The following is a 24,805-nucleotide window of genomic DNA, read 5'->3' as shown; positions in this document are numbered from 1 at the left end:
CTTACAGTTAGCCTCCAGCAGACTAAGGTTGCTAGTCAAAGTATGCACTTGTGCCTTTACCCCAGCTTTCATTATATATATACATATATAGAGCATTTCAGTCCATTCCAAAAAGGATCCATGATCTGATTTAAAGCCACACTAGGAGGCTCTCCATTGCACCAAGTTTGGTGTCTTTACCTGAAGCACACAGAGGTTTCTCTGGGCTCCATTTATCCAGCATTGAAGCAAGAGCTCCCATCCAAGGTTGATGATCCATACAGTTTGTGCAACATGATTATAAAAGTGTGTCTTGTAATGGAGCACCCTTAGTATGTCCTCTCCATGGAAGCCATCATCTCTGTTTACTCTTAACTTGTTCTACATAATTTTTAAGTCTTCTCTTCTGGTTGGAAATTATTGTGGCATACCATTCATTCATTTATTCTTTCATTTTTCAATAAGTGGCTATTGGGAGTCCACTATGTGCCAAGCACTTCTTTGGACACTCAAGATCAAGTATTGTAAAGACACAGGTTATAGCTACTTTCTTGGAATGCTAAATGAATTTTTCCAGTGGAGTAGAGCTAAATGAATAGTTATAAATAAATAAATGCCAATAGTAATAGTCATGAGTTCTCCAAAGAACAAAATAAACCAAAGAAAAGCAGGAAGCACAAAAACAAAAACAAAAAAAATACACATATCTGTAAAAATCAGTCAAGAAAAGCACAATATAAAAGGATATAAAACATGATACCAAATATCTGAAACATGGAGGGGAAAGGAGTAAAGAATAAGTTCAAAATTAATAAACCATCAGCTTAATATAGACTGGTAACCACAAATCAAAAAACAGTAATAGATATGCAAAAAATAAAGAGTAAGAAATCCAAATATATATCACTAAAGTCACTAAAGACAACCAGAAAACCAATGAAAGAATGTGAAAAAGAACCACAAAACAAGTAACAAATGACAATAAATAAGTATCAGTAATTACTTTGAATGTAAATAGACTAAATGATCTAATCAAAAGAATAAAGTGACAGAGTGGATAAAAAAAAAACAAAACAAAACAAAAACAAGACCCATCCATATGCAGCCAAAAAGAGACTCATTTCAGACCTAAAGACACTGGCAGATTGCAAGTAAGGGCATTAAGAAACATTTATCATGCAAATGGATGTCAAAAAAAAGCTGGTGTGGCTGTACTTATATGACACAAAATATACTTAAAAACAAACTCTGTAAAAAGAGACAAAGAAGGACACTGTTTAAGAATAAGGGGGACAATCCAACAAGAAGATGTAACAATTGTGAATATATATGGACCCAACAAGGGGCACCCAAATCATAAAACAGTGAATAACAAATATAAAGGACCTAATCCATAGCAATATAATAATGCTATGGGGACTTTAACACCCCACTTATATCAATGGACAGATCATCTAAAAAGAAAATCAACAAGGAAACAGTGGCTTTGAATGGTAAATGGGAACAGATGGATTTAACAGATATACTCACAATAATCCATCCTAAAACAGCAGAATTCACATTCTTTTCAAGTACACACAGAATATTCCCTAGAATAGATCACATATTAGGCTACCAAGCAAGCCTCAAAAATTCAAAAAGATCAAAGTCATACCATGCATCTTTTCTGCCCACAACACTATGAAATTAGAAATCAAACACATAAACAATTCTGGAAAGACCACAGATCATGGAGGTTAAATAACATGCTATCAATGAACAGGTCCAGGGCACCTGGGTGGCTCAGTCAATTAAGCGTCCGACTTTGGCTCAAATCATGATCTCACGGTTTGTGATTTAAGCCCATGTTGGGCTCTGCTGACAGCTCAGAGCCTGGAGCCTGCTCTGGTTCTGTGTCTCCCTCTCTCTCTGCCCCTCCTCCACTCGCACTCTATCTGTCTGTCTCTCAAAAACAAATAAACATTTAAAAAAAAAAAAAAAAGAAGAATGGTTCAGCGAAGAAATCAAAGAAGAAATCAAAAAGTACATGGAAACAAATGAAAATGAAAACACAACGTTCCCAAACCTTTGAGATGCTGCAAAGTGGTTCTAAGAGGGAAGTTTATAGCAATATAGGCCTAGCTCCAGAAGCAAGAAAATCTCTAATAAACAACCTAACCTTGCACCTAAAAGAGCTAGAAAGTATAACAACAAACAAAACCCAAATCCAGAAAAAGGAGGGAAATAATAAGATTAGAACAGAAATAAATGATATAGAAACTAAAAACAAAAACAAAAAACCAACAACAGAACACAATGAAACCAGGAGCTGGTTCTTTGAAAACAAACAACAAAATTGATAAACTAGCCATTCTCAACCAGAAAAAAAAAAAAAGTTTCAAATAAACAAAATCACCAATGAAAGAGGAGAAATAACATACAACACCACAGACATAAATTCTAAGAAAATATTATGAAGAACTATATGCCAACAAATTAGATGACCTGGAAGATGGATAAATTCCTGGAAATATATAACCTGCCAAAACTGAAACAGGAAGAAATAGAAAATTTTAACAGACCAATTGCCAGCAACGAAATTGAATCAGTAATCAAAAACTCCCAACAGGCAAAAGTCCAGGAGAAGTCCTGGAATTAACAGGCTAATTCTACCAAACATTAAAGAAGAATTAATACCTATTATACTCAAACTATTTCAAAAGAATAGAAGAGAGAACACTTCCACATTCATTCTATGAGGCAAGTATCACTCTGATATCAAATCCAGATAAAGACAACACTCCAAAGGAGAACTACAGACCAATATCTCTGATGAACATAGATGCAAAAGTCCTCAAAATACTAGCACACTGAATCCAACAATACATTAAAAAAATCATTCACCATGATCAAGTGAGATTTATTCCTGGAATACAAGGGGAGTTCAATATTTGCAAATCAATCAATGTGATACATCAATAAGAGAAAGTATAGGAGCACCTGGATGGCTTAGTCAGTTAAGTGTCCAACTCTTGGTTTGGGCTCAGGTCATGATCTCACAGTTTGTGGGTTTGAGCCCCACATCAGGTCCTACATGGATGGTGCAGAGCCTGCCTGGGATTCTCTCTCTCCCTCTCTCTCTATCTCTCCCCGCCCCGTACCCTCTCTTTCAAATATAAACAAACTTTAAAAAAAAGAAAAAGAATAAAACATGGGATAACAGACACAGAAAAAGACTTTAACAAAGTGCAACATATATTCATGATAAAAGCCCTCATTAAAGAAGGTTTAGAGGAAATATACCTCAACATAATAAAGGCCATATATGAAAAACTCACAAATAACATCATACTCAATGGGGGGAAACTGAAAGCTTTCCCCCTAAGGTGAGGAACATGACAGGGATGTCCACTCTCATCACTGTTATTTAACATAATACTGGAAGTACTAGCCACAGCAATCAGACAACAAAAATAAATAAAAGGCATACAAACTGGAAAAAATGAAGTAAAACTCTCACTCTTCACAGATGACGTGATATTTGATGTGGAAAACCCAAAAGAGTCCAACAGAAAACTGCTAGAACTGATACGTGAATTCAGCAACGTTGCAAGATATAAAATCAATGTACAGATCGGTTGCATTTCTAGACACCAATAATGAAGCAGCAGAAAGAGATATCAAGAAATCGATCCTATTTACAATTGCACCCAAAACTGTCAGATACCAAGGAATAAACCTCACCAAAGAGGTATGCTGAAAACTATAGAAAGCTTAATGAAAGAAATTGAAGAAGACACAAAGAAATAGAAAAGCATGCCATGTTCATGGATTGGAAGAACAAATATCGTTAAAATGTCGATAGTACCCAAAGCAGTCTACACATTCAGTGCAATCCCTATCAAAATAACACCAGCGTTCTTCTTTTTTTTTTTTTTTTATTTATTTTTTTTTATTTTTTATTTTTTTTATTTTTTAATATATGAAATTTACTGTCAAATTGGTTTCCATACAACACCCAGTGCTCATCCCAAAAGGTGCCCTCCTCAATACCCATCACCCACCCTGCCCTCCCTCCCACCCCCCATCAACCCTCAATTTGTTCTCAGTTTTTAACAGTCTCTTATGCTTTGGCTCTCTCCCACTCTAACCTCTTTTTTTTTTTTTTTTTTCCTTCCCCTCCCCCATGGGTTTCTGTTATGTTTCTCAGGATCCACATAAGAGTGAAACCATATGGTATCTGTCTTTCTCTGTATGGCTTATTTCACTTAGCATCACACTCTCCAGTTCCATCCATGTTGCTACAAAAGGCCATATTTCATTTTTTCTCATTGCCACGTAGTATTCCATTGTGTATATAAACCACAATTTCTTTATCCATTCATCAGTTGATGGACATTTAGGCTCTTTCCATAATTTGGCTATTGTTGAGAGTGCCGCTATAAACATTGGGGTACAGGTGCCCCTATGCATCAGTACTCCTGTATCCCTTGGATAAATTCCTAGCAGTGCTATTGCTGGGTCATAGGGTAGGTCTATTTTTAATTTTCTGAGGAACCTCCACACTGCTTTCCAGAGCGGCTGCACCAATTTGCATTCCCACCAACAGTGCAAGAGGGTTCCTGTTTCTCCACATCCTCTCCAGCATCTATAGTCTCCTGATTTCTTCATTTTGGCCACTCCGACTGGCGTGAGGTGATATCTGAGTGTGGTTTTGATTTGTATTTCCCTGATAAGGAGAGACGTTGAACATCTTTTCATGTGCCTGTTGGCCATCCGGATGTCTTCTTTAGAGAAGTGTCTATTCATGTTTTCTGCCCATTTCTTCACTGGGTTATTTGTTTTTCGGGTGTGGAGTTTGATGAGCTCTTTATAGATTTTGGATACTAGCCCTTTGTCCGATGTGTCATTTGCAAATATCTTTTCCCATTCCGTTGGTTGCCTTTTAGTTTTGTTGGTTGTTTCCTTTGCTGTGCAGAAGCTTTTTATCTTCATAAGGTCCCAGTAATTCACTTTTGCTTTTAATTCCCTTGCCTTTGGGGATGTGCCGAGTAAGAGATTGCTACGGCTGAGGTCAGAGAGGTCTTTTCCTGCTTTCTCCTCTAAGGTTTTGATGGTTTCCTGTCTCACATTCAGGTCCTTTATCCATTTTGAGTTTATTTTTGTGAATGGTGTGAGAAAGTGGTCTAGTTTCATCCTTCTGCATGTTGCTGTCCAGTTCTCCCAGCACCATTTGTTAAAGAGACTGTCTTTTTTCCATTGGATGTTCTTTCCTGCTTTGTCAAAGATGAGTTGGCCATACGTTTGTGGGTCTAGTTCTGGGGTTTCTATTCTATTCCATTGGTCTATGTGTCTGTTTTTATGCCAATACCATGCTGACTTGATGATGACAGCTTTGTAGTAGAGGCTAAAGTCTGGGATTGTGATGCCTCCTGCTTTGGTCTTCTTCTTCAAAATTACTTTGGCTATTCGGGGCCTTTTGTGGTTCCATATGAATTTTAGGATTGCTTGTTCTAGTTTCGAGAAGAATGCTGGTGCAATTTTGATTGGGATTGCATTGAATGTGTAGATACCTTTGGGTAGTATTGACATTTTGACAATATTTATTCTTCCAATCCATGAGCAGGGAATGTCTTTCCATTTCTTTATATCTTCTTCAATTACCTGCATAAGCTTTCTATAGTTTTCAGCATACAGATCTTTTACATCTTTGGTTAGATTTATTCCTAGGTATTTTATGCTTCTTGGTGCAATTGTGAATGGGATCAGTTTCTTCATTTGTCTTTCTGTTGCTTCATTGTTAGTGTATAAGAATGCAACTGATTTCTGCACATTGATTTTGTATCCTGCAACTTTGCTGAATTCATGTATCAGTTCTAGCAGACTTTTGGTGGAGTCTATCGGATTTTCCATGTATAATATCATGTCATCTGCAAAAAGCGAAAGCTTGACTTCGTCTTTGCCAATTTTGATGCCTTTGATTTCCTTTTGTTGTCTGATTGCTGATGCTAGAACTTCCAGCACTATATTAAACAACAGCGGTGATAGTGGGCATCCCTGTCGTGTTCCTGATCTCAGGGAAAAAGCTCTCAGTTTTTCCCCGTTGAGGATGATGTTAGCTGTGGGCTTTTCATAAATGGCCTTTATGATCTTTAAGTATGTTCCTTCTATCCCGACTTTCTCAAGGGTTTTTATTAAGAAAGGGTGCTGGATTTTGTCAAAGGCCTTTTCTGCATCGATTGACAGGATCATATGGTTCTTCTCTTTTTTTTTGTTAATGTGATGTATCACGTTGATCGATTTGCGAATGTTGAACCAGCCCTGCATCCCAGGAATGAATCCCACTTGATCATGGTGAATAATTCTTTTTATATGCTGTTGAATTCGATTTGCTAGTATCTTATTAAGAATTTTTGCATCCATATTCATCAGGGATATTGGCCTGTAGTTCTCTTTTTTTACTGGGTCTCTGTCTGGTTTAGGAATCAAAGTAATACTGGCTTCATAGAATGAGTCTGGAAGTTGTCCTTCCCTTTCTATTTCTTGGAATAGCTTGAGAAGGATAGGTATTATCTCTGCTTTAAATGTCTGGTAGAACTCCCCTGGGAAGCCATCTGGTCCTGGACTCTTATTTGTTGGGAGATTTTTGATAACCGATTCAATTTCTTCGCTGGTTATGGGTCTGTTCAAGCTTTCTATTTCCTCCTGATTGAGTTTTGGAAGAGTGTGGGTGTTTAGAAATTTGTCCATTTCTTCCAGGTTGTCCAATTTGCTGGCATATAATTTTTCATAGTATTCCCTGATAATTGTTTGTATCTCTGAGGGATTGGTTGTAATCATTCCATTTTCATTCATGATTTTATCTATTTGGGTCATCTCCCTTTTCTTTTTGAGAAGCCTGGCTAGAGGTTTGTCAATTTTGTTTATTTTTTCAAAAAACCAACTCTTGGTTTCGTTGATCTGCTCTACAGTTTTTTTAGATTCTATATTGTTTATTTCTGCTCTGATCTTTATTATTTCTCTTCTTCTGCTGGGTTTAGGCTGCCTTTGCTGTTCTGCTTCTATTTCCTTTAGGTGTGCTGTTAGATTTTGTATTTGGGATTTTTCTTGTTTCTTGAGATAGGCCTGGATTGCAATGTATTTTCCTCTCAGGACTGCCTTCGCTGCATCCCAAAGCGTTTGGATTGTTGTATTTTCATTTTCGTTTGTTTCCATATATTTTTTAATTTCTTCTCTAATTGCCTGGTTGACCCACTCATTCGTTAGTAGGGTGTTCTTTAACCTCCATGCTTTTGGAGGTTTTCCAGACTTTTTCCTGTGGTTGATTTCAAGCTTCATAGCATTGTGGTCTGAAAGTATGCATGGTATAATTTCAATTCTTGTAAACTTATGAAGGGCTGTTTTGTGACCCAGTATATGATCTATCTTGGAGAATGTTCCATGTGCACTCGAGAAGAAAGTATATTCTGTTGCTTTGGGATGCAGAGTTCTAAATATATCTGCCAAGTCCATCTGATCCAATGTATCATTCAGGGCCCTTGTTTCTTTATTGACTGTGTGTCTAGATGATCTATCCATTTCTGTAAGTGGGGTGTTAAAGTCTCCTGCAATGACCACATTCTTATCAATAAGGTTGCTTATGTTTATGAGTAATTGTTTTATATATCTGGGGGCTCGGGTATTTGGCGCATAGACATTTATAATAGTTAGCTCTTCCTGGTGGATAGACCCTGTGATTATTATATAATGCCCTTCTTCATCTCTTGTTACAGCCTTTAATTTAAAGTCTAGTTTGTCTGATATAAGTATGGCTACTCCAGCTTTCTTTTGGCTTCCAGGAGCATGATAAATAGTTCTCCATCCCCTCACTCTCAATCTAAAGGTGTCCTCAGATCTAAAATGAGTCTCTTGTAGACAGCAAATAGATGGGTCTTGTTTTTTTATCCATTCTGATACCCTATGTCTTTTAGTTGGTGCATTTAATCCATTTACATTCAGTGTTATTATAGAAAGATATGGGTTTAGAGTCATTGTGATGTCTGTATGTTTTATGCTTGTAGTGATGTCTCTGGTACTTTGTCTCACAGGATCCCCCTTAGGATCTCTTGTAGGGCACCAGCGTTCTTCATAGAGCTAGAACAAACAATTCTAAAATTTGTATGGAACCACAAAAGACCCCGAATAGCCGAGGTAATGTTTAAAAGGAAATCCAAAGATGGAGGCATCACATTTCCAGACTTCAAGCTGTATTACAAAGCTGTAATCATCAAACAAAATGGTACTGGCACAAAACTAGAGACAGAGATCAATGGAACAGAATAGAGAACCCACAAATGGACTCACAAATGTATGGCCAACTAATCTTCATCAAAGCAGGAAAGAATATCCAATGGGAAAGAGTCTTCACAAATGGTATTGGCAAAACGGGACAACAACGTGCAGAAGAATGAAACTGGACCACTTTCTTACACCATACACAAAAATATATTCAAAATGGATGGAAGACCTAAATGTAAGACAGAAAACCATCAAAAATCCTAGAAGAGAACGGAGGCAGTAACTTCTTTGATATTGGCCTTAGCAACTTCTTTCTAGACATGTATCCTGAGGCAAGCAAAACAAACACAAAAATAAACTATTGGGACTACATCAAAACAAAAAGCTTCTGCACAGTGAAAGAAATAATCAACGAAACTAAAAGGCAACTTTTGGAATGATAGAAGATATTTGCAAATGACATTAATGATAAAGGGTTAGTATTCAAAATATATAAAGAACTGATACAACTCAACACCCAAAAAACAAATAATCCAATTAAAAATGGGGAGAAGACATGAACAGACATTTCCAAAGATGACGTACATATAGCCAACAAACATGAAAAGATTTTCAACATCACTTATCATTAGGGAAATGCAAAACAAAACTACAATAAAATATCACCTCACACCTCTCAGAATCGCTAAAATCAACAACACAAGAAACAACGGGTGTTGGTGAGGATGTGGAGAAAGGGGAACCCTCTTGCACTGTTAGTGGAAATGCAAACTAGTGTAGCCACTCTGGAAAACAGTGTGCAGGTTCCTTAAAAAGTTAAAATGGAACTATACTATGATCCAGCAATTATACTACTAAAAGAATACAAAAATACTAATTCAAAGCCATACATGTGGCCCCAGTGTTTACAGCAGGAGCATTATCTACAATTGTATCCACAATAGCCAAATTGTGGAAACAGCCCAAATGTCCACTGACTGATGAATAAATAAAAATGAGGTGTTATACCTCATGCCAGTCAGAGTGGCTAAAATGAACAAATCAGGAGACTATAGATGCTGGCAAGGATGTGGAGAAACAGGAACCCTCTTGCACTGTTGGTGGGAATGCAAACTGGTGCAGCCGCTCTGGAAAACAGTGTGGAGGTTCCTCAAAAAATTAAATAGATCTACCCTATGACCCAGCAATAGCACTGCTAGAATTTACCCAAGGGATACAGGAGTGCTGATGTATAGGGGCACTTGTACCCCAATGTTTATAGCAGCACTTTCAACAATAGCCAAATTATGGAAAGACCCTAAATGTCCATCAACTGATGAATGGATAAATAAATTGTGGTTTATATACACAATGGAATACTACGTGGCAATGAGAAAGAATGAAATCTGGCCTTTTGTAGCAACGTGGATGGACCTGGAGAGTGTTATGTTAAGTGAAATAAGTCAGTCGGAGAAAGACAGATACCTTATGTTTTCACTCTTATGTGGATCCTGAGAAACTTAACAGAAGACCATGAGGGAGGGGAAGGAAAAAAAAAAAAGTTAGAGAGAGAGGCAGCCAAAACATAAGAGACCCTTAAAAACTGAGAATAAACTGAGGGTTGATGGGGGATGAGAGGAAGGGGAGGGTGGGTGATAGGTATTGAGGAGGGCACCTTTTGGGATGAGCACTGGGTGTTGTATGGAAACCAATTTGACAATAAATTTCATATTAAAAAAAAAATGAGGTGGTATAGGGGCACTTGGGTGGCTTAGTAGGCTAAGTGACTCTTGGTTTCATCGCAGGTCATGATCTCACATTTTGTGATTTTGAGACCCACATTGGGCTCTGTGCTGACAGTGTGGAGCCTGCTTGGGATTCTCTCTCTCCTTCTCTCTCTGCCCCTCCCCCACTTGCTCTGTCTCTCTGCCAAAAATAAATAAATAAACTTAAAAAAATTTAAAAATGAGGTGGTATATATGTAAATGGAATATTACTCAGCCACAAAATATAAGAACGAAATCTTGCCATTTTCAATGACATGGATGTAGCTAGAGAGTATTATGCTAAGTGAAATAAGTCAGTCAGAGAAAGACAAATGTCATATGATTTTACTCACATGTGGAATTTAAGAAACAAAACAAGCAAAGGAAAAGAGAGAGAAAGAGAGAGAGAGAGAGAGAGAGAATTCAAGATACAGACTCTTAACTATAGAGAACAAAGTGATGGTTACCAGAGGGGAGGTTGTTGGGGGGGTGGGTGACATAGGTGATGGGGATTAAAGAGTGCACTTATCATGATGAGCACTGAGTAATGTACAGAAGTGTTGAGTCACTATATTGTACACCTGAAACTAATATAACACTATATGTTAATTATACTGGCATTAAAATTTTTAAAAACTTAATTAAAAAAAAAAAAAGAAAAGCAAATATGGTATTTAAGGGATTTCCAACATACCTCTGCAACAATTAGTGGAAATCTAATTTACTATGAAATAATAGTAAGTGGGTTGACATGCCTCAGTCCCCTCATATGGCATCCTAGAGCTATGCTTCCTTTTCTGCTTTGCTGCTAAAAGCAAGTATTTTAAATTATTAAGGCATCAAAATTATGTTTTTTACAACTCGTAAAAACCTTTTTGTCTATAACTGAATGTGTGAGATATAGCTTACATTTTCCTAGAGATACCATATTGTAAGAAACTGAACTACTTTTTAAAAAAATTTTTTTAATGTTTGTTTTTGAGAGAGGGAGAGAGAGGCAGAGTTTGAGCAGGGGCGGGGCACAGAGAGGGAGACCCAGAATCTGAAGCAGGTTCCAGGCTCCGAGCTGTCAGCAAAGAGCCCGAGGCCAGACTCAAACTCACAAACCATGAGATTGTGACATGAGCCGAAGTTGGGCGCTTAACCGACTGAACCACCCAGGTGCCCCTAAACTGAACTACTTTTTATGTTTATTTCCTTTTTTAAGTACATTAATATTTTGACTACTTTAGTATATCAACCATAAACTGAATAGAATATGCATAACAATTTCAAGTGAACACTTAGTGAGAATAGCACATACTTAATTGTTCTTTATTTTCCCACTCACATATCATTATTTGCCACTTTTGTGTCAACAAATGTTCTAGCAAAACCATCTCTCATCTGTATAATTTAGAGGTTATGTATAATGTATGCTCTGTACCAGTGTAAGTATGTAACAGAAATAATTTAAGATTACTATGTAACTATTTTCTCCTTGACTTTCACACAAACCTTTGTCCTTAATCTGTTTCGGCAATACAAACGGCAATACAAACAATAAAATACCTGAACGTTGAGTGGGAGAATGAAGAATTCACTCAGAAAGGAATACAAAGCCTTGTAAAAGTTACTGTGATATAGCTACTTGCATCATCTTCCTCTTTTGCTTAAAATCCTCAGTGCTGATTAGACATCCCTGAAAGTACTAAGGTCCAATTTGAAAATACCATTTAAAATTTTAGGCATATGCCTGATTTAGGATAAGGTTCAGAGGAAGGGAGAAATGATTCCATCCACAGAGCTAAAACTCCACCTCCATGTGCTAGGAAAGGTTTTAGGGCCGTATATCCATTTTCCCATGTGATCTTTATACCTAACCCATGAGCAGTATATTGTTGTCACTATTTCCCAGAGAAGGAAACTGATCTGAGAGGTTCAAAAACTTGTCCAGACTTGTGGAGTAGTCAAATGGCAGAGTCAGACTCCTACCGCATTCTGATTCCAAACCTGCTGTTCATTAATCATGCCCATGTTCGTGAGGCCACACTCAAGGTCTAAACATTCAGCATATGGTGGCCATGACTTAATGTAATGTCAGTAATAAGCAGGATAATCTTTAAAACACCTGACTATACTTAGCAAATTCCCAGCTGAAAGTTCCATATCCATTTTCCCAAATGTGATGAGGCTCATGTAAAATGTAGAAAACACACTCCCACCTTTGGTATTTATATTTTAAGTTAGCAGGATATAGTTTCCCCCTTTTTGTGCGTAGACTTCAAATTTAGAAAACAGTCAACTAAACACTGAATGATTGATTTACCATTAGGAATGTTACTGTCAGGTAGTACAGCTCTAGGTCTACCAGTTCCTTGTCAAGAGAGTTTAAATACTGTTACAACAAGTGGCCAAATCTTATGTACTACACTGGCCTACCCAACATGCCTGCATCTCCTTCTGATTTCCAACCTCAGTGTCACTTCATAGGCAGGTCAAGTAATGTAGTTGGTCCTGGCTTTATTGCTCATTGTTTTCCTCTAAAGCTGTCTTCCCTCTAATTGTGCAAGATGCCTTCACTCTAATATTATGCCTAGCTAACTGTTTTCAGCAAATTTCGGTGTTTTTCTGGTCTGAGAACAGGTCTTCTATAGAAAGCCTTTCTAGTTCTATACTGGTAAGGAGACCAAGGTGCCAGCTATGGCGTTAAAGCCCTTCAGCATCCTACTGTCCAGCTCCACACAGGGTGCACTGAGTGACTGTTCTTTAATATGCATGCCAGTAGATAAACAATCCTAGTTTGGCTGGGTATTCACTGACCAATCTAGTCTTCCCATCCCCCTCATTCCTTTAGGATTTGGAAACTAAGAGTGACAATTAGTTGGCTAAAGTGATACAAAAAGCCATCCCTTATTTCCTTCTAGTGGATTTTGTCACCAGTGGCTCTGTATGCCAGTGGTAAGAGTGTTCAGTGTTAGTATCCTTGTTCTTTCTATGGACAACAGAAGCAGTGAGCTTTGCAATCCAAATCCTTGTTTGAATCACTTCTTCAACACTTAATTATGACTAGGGGAAAGTCACTTTATGTAAATCATGTCTATTGTGTCTGAAATGGGAATAATGATCTTTTACATTATATACCTGTGATGCCTGAGTGTGCATGTTTGTGTGTGGATAGATACATAGATAGATACAAGATTTTGCAATTAGCTGCCTAATTGTTCTCATTTACTTTATGAGATACAGATACATTGTATATATTTATATTTAGGAAATGTTTGATTAGGAAAATGTTAACTCTAAAAATTCTGTGCTGAAACACTATCTGTGCCTGCTGCTAAAAAACCACACTCAGCACTAAACTTTCTTCCCCAGTTTTAATTTGGCTCACCCACTCCTTCAGTTACCTTATAAAAGAGGAAACAGGTCAAAATATTATCTGTGAAGCATAGATAAGAAACACAAAATTAGCAAATGTTCCCTCAAAGAATGTCACACTGTAATGAATACTAACATGAATCTCCATATAAAACGTTTTTGCAGTTATTTTTAAACTTCGTCTCATTGATTTACTTTAATTGATATATTCATTCTGTTAAGGGAAGTTGGAGAAAATCCAAAGATATATAAAAGCTCCCATTTTGCTTAGTTCTCAGAGCTCAATGTCTTTAAATTAGATCTTCTTGGCCTTCAACTAGATCTTTTAATGCCTGCACGTGTTTTTGGCTTTGTAGAATGAAGCCTCAAAAAACTAAGTTAGTGGGGTAGCATATAGATTCAAGATTTGAAAGAATCATTTTGAAAATAGTCAAATTTTCATGTTAAACTATATTCATTGTGCAATTCTCTTGTAATTTTAACTGAATATTATGTTCTCTTTTAATGCTTTCATGAGCATCTTCAAATTTGCTGGAAAGTTGTTTTGTTTGCCAAAGAATAAACAGAATTATTCTTATCTTCTTATCTCCTGCAGAAATGGCTACTTCATTGGTATATAAATATGTATTGGTACACAGAGCAGTATTTATATTAGACAAAAAATATAAACAGCCAAAACATACAACAGTAAGATGAAATGGTTAATTATAAGGTACCAATTTGTTGCAGTATTCTGCACCCATTAACAAATTTGGTTTGGGGAAGTTAATGTGACCAGAGAAAGCTCAGAATGTACTATTAGATGACAAAAGCAAAATTCAAAACTCTGTATTTTTAGTAATAATAGGTACAGTTCTAATTTTTGCCTCATGGCTCTAATCTCACTTACCTATATATCTATATATCTGTCTATACTTAGGTATATGTAGTTATTGGTAAAATTAGGAAAGAATTCATCATAATATTAATTTGCCTTAAAAGGTGGATTTATTAGTGATTTTAATTTTTTTAACTAGAAAAAGTAATGTGTTATTTTATTTATTTTTTATTTATTTAAATTCAAGTTACTTAATATATAGCGTAGTATTGGTTTCAGGAGTAGAATTTAGTGACTCATCACTTTCATGTAACACCCAGTGCTCATCCCAACAAGTGCCCTCCTTAACGCCCATCTCCCATTTAGCCCATCCCTCCACCCACCGCTTCTCCAGCCACCCTGAGTTTGTTCTCTGTATTTGAGAGTCTTTCATGGTTTGCCTCCCTCTCTCTTTTTATCTTATTTTTCCTTCCCTTCCTCTATGTTTATCTGTTTTGTTTCTTAAATTCCACATATGAGTGAAATCATATATTTGTCTTTCCCTGACCTATTTCACTTAGTATAATACCCTCTAGTTTCATCCACAATGTTGCAAATGGTAAGATCTCATTCTTTTTGAGCCAAGTAAAATTCCAATGTCTGTGTGTGTGTGTGTGTGTGTGTGTGTGTGTATACATACACACCACATCCTTTTTATCCATTCATCAGTCAAGGGACATTTGGGCTCCTTCCATAATTTGGCTGTTGCTGATAGCATTAGGGTGCATGTGCCCTTCCGAGTCATCATTTTTGTATCTTCTGGATAAATACCTAGTAGTGCAATTGATGGGTCATAGAGTAGTTCTATTTTTAATTTTTTCAGGACCCTCCACACTGTTTTCCAGAGTGGCTGCACCAGTTTGCATTCCCACCAACAGTGCAAGAGGGTTCCTGTTTCTCCACATCCACACCAGCATCTGTTGTTGCCTGCCTTGTTAATTTTAGCCACTCTGACCAGCGTGAGGTGGTATTTCAGTGTGATTTTGATTTGTATTTCCCTGATGATGAGTGATGTTGACCATCTTTTCATGTGTCAGTTAGCCATCTGGATGTCTTTGGAAAAGTGTCTATTCAGGTCTTCTGCCCCTTTCTTCACTGGATTATTTGTCATTTTTGGGTATTGAATTTGGTAATTTCTTTATAGATTTTTGGATACTAACCCTTTATCTGATATGTGATTTGAAAATATCTTCTCCCATTCTAAAAGTTGCCTTTTAGTTTTGTTGATTGTTTCCTTTGCTGTGCAGAAGCTTTTTATCTTGATGAGGTCCCAATAGTTCATTTTTGTTTTTGTTTCCCTTGCCTCCAGAGGCATGTCTAGTAAGAAGCTGCTGCAACCAAAGTCAAAGAGGTTGCTGCCTGTTTTCTCCTCTAGGATTTTGATGGTTTTCTGTCTTACATTTAGGCCTTCCATCCATTTTGAATATATTTTTGTGTATGGTGTAAGAAAGTGGTCCAGTTTCATTCTTCTGCACGTTGTCGTCCCGTTTTGCCAATACCATTTGTGAAGACTCTTTCCCATTGGATATTCTTTCCTGCTTTGTTGAAGATTAGTTGGCCATACATTTGTGAGTCCATTTCTGGGTTCTCTATTCTGTTCCATTGATCTCTGTCTCTAGTTTTGTGCCAGTACCATTTTGTTTGATGATTACAGCTTTGTAATACAGCTTGAAGTCTGGAAATGTGATGCCTCCATCTTTGGATTTCCTTTTAAACATTACCTCAGCTATTCAGGGTCTTTTGTGGTTCCATACAAATTTTAGAATTGTTTGTTCTAGCTCTATGAAGAACGCTGGTGTTATTTTGATAGGGATTGCACTGAATGTGTAGACTGCTTTGGGTACTATCGACATTTTAACGATATTTGTTCTTCCAATCCATGAACATGGCATGCTTTTCTATTTCTTTGTGTCTTCTTCAATTTCTTTCATTAAGCTTTCTATAGTTTTCAGCATACCTCTTTGGTGAGGTTTATTCCTTGGTATCTGACAGTTTTGGGTGCAATTGTAAATAGGATCGATTTCTTGATATCTCTTTCTGCTGCTTCATTATTGGTGTCTAGAAATGCAACCGATCTGTACATTGATTTTATATCTTGCAACGTTGCTGAATTCACGTATCAGTTCTAGCAGTTTTCTGTTGGACTCTTTTGGGTTTTCCACATCAAATATCACGTCATCTGTGAAGAGTGAGAGTTTTACTTCATTTTTTCCAGTTTGTATGCCTTTTATTTATTTTTGTTGTCTGATTGCTGTGGCTAGGACTTCCAGTACTATGTTGAACAACACTGGTGATGGTGGATATCCCTGTCATGTTCCTGACCACAGAGGAAAAGCTCTCAATTTTTCCCCATTGAGGAAGATATTATCTGTGGGTTTTTCACATATGGCCTTTATGATGTTGAGGTATAGTCTTTCTATCCCTACTTTCTTGAGGATTTTTATCAAGGAACAATGCTGTATTTTGTCAAATGCTTTTTCTTCATCTATTGATAAGATCATATTGTTCTTATCCTTTCTTTTAGTAATGTGGTATATCACATTGATTTGTGAATACTGAGCCAGCCCTGCAGCCCAGGAATAAATCCCACTTGATCATGGTGAATAATTCTTTTAATGTACTAGTGGATTCAATTTGCTAGTATCTTTTTGAGAATTTTTGCATCCAGGTTCATCAGGGATATTGGCCTATAATTCTCCTTTTTAGAGGGGTCTTTGTCTGGTTTTGGAATCAAGGTAATGCTGGCCTCATAGAATGAGGTTGGCAGCTTTCCTTCCATTTCTATTTTTTTGAACAGTTTGAGAATAGATATTAACTCTTGTTTAAATGTCTGGTAGAATTCCCCTGGGAAACCTTTTGGCACAGATTTGTTGGGAGATTTTTGATTACTGAGTCAATTTCTTTGCTGATAATGGGTCTGTCAAATTTTCTATTTTTTTCCTGTTTCAGTTTTGGTAGCTTGTATGTTTCTAGGAATTTGTCCATTTCTTCCAGATTTCCCAGTTTTGTTGGCATATAATATTTCATAGTATTGTCTTATAATTGTATTTCTATGGTGTTGGTTGTGATCTCTTTTTCATTTGTGATTTTATCTGTTTGGTTCCTTTCTCTTTCCTTTTTGATAAGTCTGGCTTGGGGTTTATCAATTTTGTTAAATCTTTCCAAGAACCAGCTCTTAGTTTTGTTGATCTGTTCTACTGTTTGTTTGTTTGTTTGTTTGTTTGTTTGTTTGAAGTTTATTCATTTTTGAGAGAGAGAGAGACAAAGTGTGAGCAGGGGAGGGGCAGAGAGAGACAGAGGGAGACACAGAATCTGAAGCAGGCTGCAGGCTCTGAGATTTGTCAGCGCAGAGCCCAATGTGGGGCTCAAACTCACAAACTGCAAGGTCATGACCTTAGCCAAAGCCAGATGCTTAACCAACAGAGCCACCAAGGCGCCCCTCTACTGGTTTTGTTGTTGTTGTTGTTTATATATCGTTCATTTCTGCTCTAATCTTTGTTATTTCCCTTCTTCTGCTGGCATAGGCTTTATTTGCTGTTCTTTTTCTAGCTCCTTTAGGTGTAAGGTTAGTAGTGTTTTATTTTAAAAGTAATTACTGATGCCTGGAATTGTAGATTACCTTGCTAATTATATACAAAGTTTCGGAACAGTTAAAAATACAAGTACCATTTTTCAATAATCAAACTATTTCTGACAATAGAAATCTGTTCCTAGGGTTCTTGGATTGGAGGAGACCACTGAATGGTACCTCTGCAGGTGGTTGTGATTCTTTACCTCCTCCGTGACCAACATACTCTACACATGAGAGGGTTTGCCTGCCCAAAATGCATTTGGTTTTCTGAATTTGATATGAGAACACTGATTTGGCTTATCATGATTATACTTCTAGATATTATCACAGCATTTTTGACATGTTGCACATAGAGAATAAAGCAAAAAATCATTTATATGATTTTTATAATACTTTGTTCATAGTAATAATAGACTAGCTCAGTTTTAAATAGACTAATGCTGAATAAAATCATTCTAGCAATGAAGAGTTCAATGAAAAGGATATAATCTAAGAACATTGCTGGGTGTTCTAGCTTCTAGCACTTCAGAAGCCTATTTTGAAAAGATGGAATAGTGGATAAACATATAACATTGTTTTCATATACCCCCCCCCCCAAAATCTGGCTTCTAAAAACAACAGTATAAGAGATAAGAAATATTATGGCTTAAGTATATAAAATATCCTCTAGAAATAAATTTCCCTCTTCCCCAGATATAGGCATAATGTAGTATCTACTGTCTGTTTCAGTATATCTTTTATGTGTTTTAGTGTTTGTTTCTAGAATGTCAGATAAATGTGTAAAATGCCAACTCAAATCTGCATAATCATGGCTAGTTCAATAATTTGAATCAATGTATTCTAGTTGATTTAGAGGTTAGTTCACAGGTACATTATTTAGCTTCAAAGGCCAAAGAACAAGCTAGGTTTGTTTGTTTGTTTGCTTTCTTATCAAGTATTGTAAAGATTAGTTTTAAAAGGCAATCAAGGGTCATATAGCAAAGCTCAAGGTTAGCTAAAGACTTTTTCAAAGAGACAAAAAGAAAAAACTTCCAACTTTAAGGTTAAAGCATTGAACACATAAGAAATTATTTTAAAATGAATTTCAAATCTATACTTTAACCATTGAATAAAGTGAGTAAAATGAATAAATGAAGTAAGTAAGATGTATAAAGAAGAAGAAAAGATCTAACGGGAAGGAACAATAAGAAGAGCTAGCTAGAATATTCAAATGGGGAGAAGAAATGAAAAAGAAGGGAAGAGGGAAGCCTAGAGGAGACTGAAGACAAATAAAATGAGAAATGAGGAAAACAACTTTTAACTAATGAGACAAATAGATGACATAATTATTAGTAATATATAATGATATACATAAAATATATAATTGCTGATAACTTATCAACACCTAATACTTTAGGCCGCTTTTTTAAAAAGCTTGTCAAGCACTCCTACATATATTATCCCTTTTAGAATCCTCATCACAACTTTGTGAGTTAGATAATTATCTTCACTCTAACAAATGAAGAGAAAATTTCAGAGAATATAAATTGTCTAACATCACTAACAATAACAACAATCTTATTAATAGTACTGATAGTAGCAGCAGCAATAAGAGAGGAGCAGGAACTAATCATTGTTGACCACCTATTATATGCCAGTCACTATGTCAAGAGCATAAAAGCATGTAACCCTCACAACTGTGCTTTGAGGTAATTATTATTATTCATACTTTACATGTGATGAGTCTGAGGTCTAAAAATGTTAATAGCATGCCCAATACTGAATAGAGACAGATCCAGAATTTCAGCTGAGGGAATCTGACTCCCAAGTCTTACATGACTTCACGATAAGTCCCTGAGCTGGCATTTAAATCCATACCTTCCGGGGCACCTGGGTGGCTCAGTCAGTTAAGCGTCCAACTCTTGGTTTCAGCTCAGGTCATGATCTCACAGTTCGTGCCCTCTCTCTCTCAAAATAAATAAATAAACTTTAATTAAGTGAATAAATAAATAAATAAATAAATCCATACCTTCCTATTCTATACCTTATGTTCCTTCCATAAGGACAGAATGAGAAAGTCTCACACCCTACATCCAGGCAGCACCACTCCCCACCCCTTTACACAATAAGATTCTGTGTCCCATTACTCACTTTGTCACTGCTGAGCTGGCCAAATTCTCCTTTCCCTGTCCAATCCATGCCCAGGCCTTGCAATGACAGAATCTAACCTGTCCCTAATGACATTGCCATGATTAACCCTTTGTTTCTATACTTAGGTGTGGAAATCCACAAACAAACGTGTCTTCTATCTTTGAGTGCCCTCAGGACCCACATATTTTATGGTTCAGTTGTTCAGTCAAAGTAAGTTGTTCATGTAAACAGAGCAGTGATAGAAAAAGAAGACTTGGATACCTAAATTTTGGAAAATTACCATTGGCCAGACGAATTTAAATAGAGATTCAGAAGTCCTCTTCCTCTGTTTTTACACAATAAGGAGAATCACTTATGTCCACAGATAAGGGATAATCTCTGAATAAAAGGTGTATCTATTTAGCTCCCCAATAAAGACTGAGACCTTGAACATGATGGGGCAAGGCTTCCAGGTGTCAGCTATGCTGCTAAAATAAGAAGATTTTATTGTGGACCCAGTTGTAACTATGGAAAGTGGGAAAAGGGGTACCTAATATGGAATCAGGCAATCTATATCCTTAGTCTACAATTTACCACTAATTTTACCTGTGAAAATGGGCAACTCATTTCTCCTCAGTTTCCTCATGCGTAAAATAAGTTATTAACTAAGATCTTTCACAAATCTAGTCTATAGTGTTACTTTCTGCCTAGTTGTCTGTGTAGGGAGGGTGGCAGGGAGAAAAGAAATATAAGAATAGGAATTTAAATAATGAGGAAGAAAAGAAGGAGCAGAAAGAAAAGAAGTCCATTAAAAATTCATAGCATGAGGGTGCCTGAGTGGTTCAGTCAGTTAAGCATCCGATTCTCGGTTTCAGTTCAGGTCATGATCTCATGATTTCATGAGTTTGAGTCCCACATCGAGCTCTGTCCTGACAGTTCAGAGCCTGCTTGGGATTTTCCTTCTCTCCCTCTCTTTCTGCTCGTCCCCTGCTCACACTGTCTCTATCGCTCTCAATATAAATAGCCTTAAATTTTTTTTTTTTAATTCGTAGCATGGTAAATACTTTATAAGATGTAATAATTAAAACTCTGTTTTAAAAAGTTTTACCTTCAAAAGTAGGGCTGTTTGTTTTTTTAATGTTTATTTATTTTTGAGACAGAGAGAGACAGAGCATGAACGGGGAGGGTCATAAAGAGGGAGACACAGAATCCGAAACAGGCTCCAGGCTCTGAGCTGTCAGCACAGAGCCGGACGCGGGGCTCGAACTCACGGACCGCGAGATCGTGACCTGAGCCGAAGTCAGCCGCTCAACCGACTGAGCCACCCAGGCGCCCCTGTTTGTTTGTTTTTTAATGAAAGGCCGAAGTAGAGATTTACTTTATCATGATATCCTCTTTTGAAGAACAATCACTGCCTTGTGGGAATCTAAGACTTAAAGATTGAAAAGTCTTGGATTTTGAAGACCAAAGGCATATCTGAGAAATAACAATGTTTCCTTTCAACATATGTTCTTGCATAGTTTCACTTCAAGAGTGTCCTTCTTTTGACAATTGGTGATATATGGCCCTGAGAAATGAAAGGAGATATATTTTATGTACTAGATAACAGTTCCTTTAATACATGCAGAATAAACTTTTCATGTAACTTCCTTTTTCTAGCTGACACTTTTTGCTAATTTATTGCAAGCTGAAGGATAAATATGTGTATATGTTTATGTTATCTTGAAAGCATCTCTCCGGTTGTAAATTGGTAAAGACACTACTTTCCATCATTTAATTCTCTCATGTATAAAGGAGTAGTTTTACCCTTTGAATGCAAAAGGAAGATATCTTTTAAAACTTCTCAATGACATTTTCTAACCTGATTTTTGTTTTTTAATTATGTATTTCAGGCCCTGCTTGACACTCAGAATCTTTTGCGTGCACAAATCACAAATTTTACGTTCAACCTTGGATTTTCAGGAAAATTTTACCATACAGGTAAGAAAAAGGCAGTTAATTACTCTCAAAGGCCTCTCTGACCACTGTATTTAAAAATAAGATAAAAACAGAGAGGAAGGCAAACCATAACAAATTCTTAAATACAGGGAACAAACTGAGGGATGCTGGAGGGGAGGTGGGTAGGGAATGGGCTAAATGGATGATGGGCATTAAGGAGGGCACTTGTTGGGATGAGCACTGGGTGTTCTATGTAAGTGATGAATCTCTGGGTTCTACTCCTGAAATCAATACTACACTGCATTTTAACTAATTTGAATTTAATTAAATAAATTTAAAATAATAAATAAATAAATATAAATAAATAAATTTTGTGACACCTTTTCTTACCTCTTCCTACATTCCATGTCTCTGTCCTATTCTATTTTCCTCATATTATTCAATTCAATTTAGCATATCATTTTCTTAATGTTTATTGATTTATTTTTGAGAGAGACAGAGTGCGAGTGGGGGAAGGGCAGAGAGAGAGGGGGAGACAGAATCTGAAGCAGGCTCCAGGCTCTCAGGTGCCAGCGCAGAGTCCGACGTGGGGCTCAAACCCAAGAACTGTGAGATTATAACCTGAGCCAAAGTTGGATGCTTAACCAACTGAGCCACCCAGGCGCCCCTTTAAGATAGCATTTTTTAACCTTTACAAAATGTTTATGGTTTGAACATTTATTCATCATGTTATTATATAATGGCCTTCCTTTTCTACTGAAGTATAACTTACATATATAAAAGTGCAATAAGTAGTAAATGTGGTGCTCAATGAATTTTAAGAAACCAGCACAAATCAAGAGAGAGAATACTACCAGAATCCCCGCACCCACCTACCTTGTGCTTCCTCACAGTCACTAGCCTCTCTCAAAGAAAACCACTATCCTGGCTTCTAATATCATAAACTATTTTGCATGGCTTTGAGATGTGTGTAAAAGGAATCATACAGTATCAGCTCTTTTGTATCCAGCTTGTTTTATTAAGTGACTGAGCCACCCAGGTGTCCCTGTTCAATATCATTCTGGTTTTACACATATTATTGTATATAGTTGTAATTCTTTCATTTTCATTGCTTTATAGCATTCCATTGTTTGAATATATCAAAATTTCCTTATTCCATTCCTTTCCAATGTAGATGTTGGGGTTTTTTTTCTAGTTTTTGGCTTTTTTTGACTAATCATGTTAAGAACACTTTTGTACCTATCCTTCAGAGATCATAACCATTTTTTTTTCTCTTGGTTATCAACTAGGGGTAGAATTTTTAGTTATATAGCACACTTATGGTCAACTTTAGTAGAAAAATGCCAGGTTTTCAAAATGGTTGTACTGATTTTCATTCCCAACAGTGTATGAGTTTTCTTGTTATTCCACATTCTCACTAACATTTGATATTGTTCGTCTTTTTAAATTTAGCCTTTCTGGTGAGCACATAGAGATATTTTATGGTTTTAATGTACATTTCTTTCATGAGCAGTAACACTGAGCTTATTTCATATATTTATTGGCCATTTGGAGATCCTCTTTTGTGAACTATTTGAGATGTTTTTTCTGTTAGGTTACTTGCTTTTTCTTGTTGATTTGTAGAAATTCTTTATGTATTATTTTTTTCTTTTTCTTCTTTATACATTCTTAATGAGCCCTTCGTCAGTTACGTGTGTTGCAAATATACATTCTCCTGTTTTTCAGGTTTCTTTTCACATTCCTAATGGTGTTTTTCGATGACCAAAAATACTTAATGTAGCCTAGTTCATCTTTTTGTTCCTGTATGGTCGATTTTTTGTGTCTTTTTAAAGATATTTTTGCATACTATAAAATCATAAAAATATGCTTCTATGTTCTTACAACTTACAAATCTGAAATCCATCTGGAGTTGATTTTTTTGTATGTATGAGATAGAGGTCAAGATACCTTCTTTCTTCCACAAAGATATCTAATTGGCACCAAGTATTAAGTGACCATCCTCTCCCCACTCCACCACAGTGTCATCATTGTCATATATAACCATATATGTGGACTCTACACTCTCCTGTTCATTGGATCTATTTGTGTACGTCACATGATCTTGTTTACTGTACCTTTGTAATTAATACTAATTTCTGCTAATAAATACTAATACTAATATACTTAATACTAATACCCAGTTTTGCTCATCTTCTTCAAGATTGCCTTGGAAATTCTTGGCCCTGTGCATTTTCATATAACTTTTTAGAATCAGCTTACCAATGTCCACAAAGAAATTAGTAGAATTTTTATTAAGATTGCATTAAATCTATTAATTTGTGGTAGAAATGCCATCCTAAATATTGAGTTTTCCAATCTTTGAATGCCTTTAGGTCATCTTTAATTGCACTTGATAAAACTTTTACTGTTTTTAGATTCATTCCTTGGTGGGGCTTTTTGATGCAATATCAAGTGGTGACTTGTTTTTTATTTCATTTTGCATTTCTTTGTTGATGGTGTGTAAAAATACAATTAATTTTGTGTACTGATCTTGTATCCAGAAACCTTGCTATGTTCACTTATTAATTCTGTACTTTGTAGGCTTTTTTAAAATTTTCTATTTATACAACCATATAAAATTTTGGATACTAAAACAGTCCTTCCTCCTTTCTGAGCCTTGTGAATTTTTTTCCTTACCTATATTGCACTAGGTTAGCTCTCCAGTACAACATTAAGTAAAAGTGGTGATGATGACACATGTCTTATTCCTGACGTCAGGGGAAATCTTTCAATAGTTTTTTTTCCCCTATTCTCAAGGGGAATTCTTTCAACAGACTAGTTTGTAGACACTCTTTATTAGCTTAAAGGAGCTCCTTCTATTCCTAGATTGCTAAGAGTTTTATCATGAGTGGGTGTACTTTGTCTTTAAGTTATTTATCTGTTGCATCTCTTCGCTTACTAAAATGAGCACTCCATGAAGTCTTCACTGTTGTAACACCAGCAACTAGAACA

At 36.4% G+C, this 24,805-nt stretch overlaps 1 protein-coding gene across 1 annotated transcript in view; it reads left to right on the top strand.

The window, feature by feature from the left end:
- LOC102964925 (bifunctional heparan sulfate N-deacetylase/N-sulfotransferase 3) overlaps positions 1–24,805 on the top strand; it is a 185,597-nt gene that overhangs the window by 44,133 nt on the left and 116,659 nt on the right. Inside the window, 1 exon segment of the mRNA XM_007087621.3 lies at positions 21,769–21,856. Coding sequence (XP_007087683.3) covers positions 21,769–21,856 — 88 coding nt within the window.

The sequence above is a fragment of the Panthera tigris genome, chromosome B1 (assembly GCF_018350195.1).
Source record: "Panthera tigris isolate Pti1 chromosome B1, P.tigris_Pti1_mat1.1, whole genome shotgun sequence".
Classification (NCBI taxonomy): Eukaryota; Metazoa; Chordata; class Mammalia; order Carnivora; family Felidae; genus Panthera; species Panthera tigris.
Note: the sequence above shows the minus strand (reverse complement) of the source record. Positions and strands in the feature narration are given on the sequence as shown.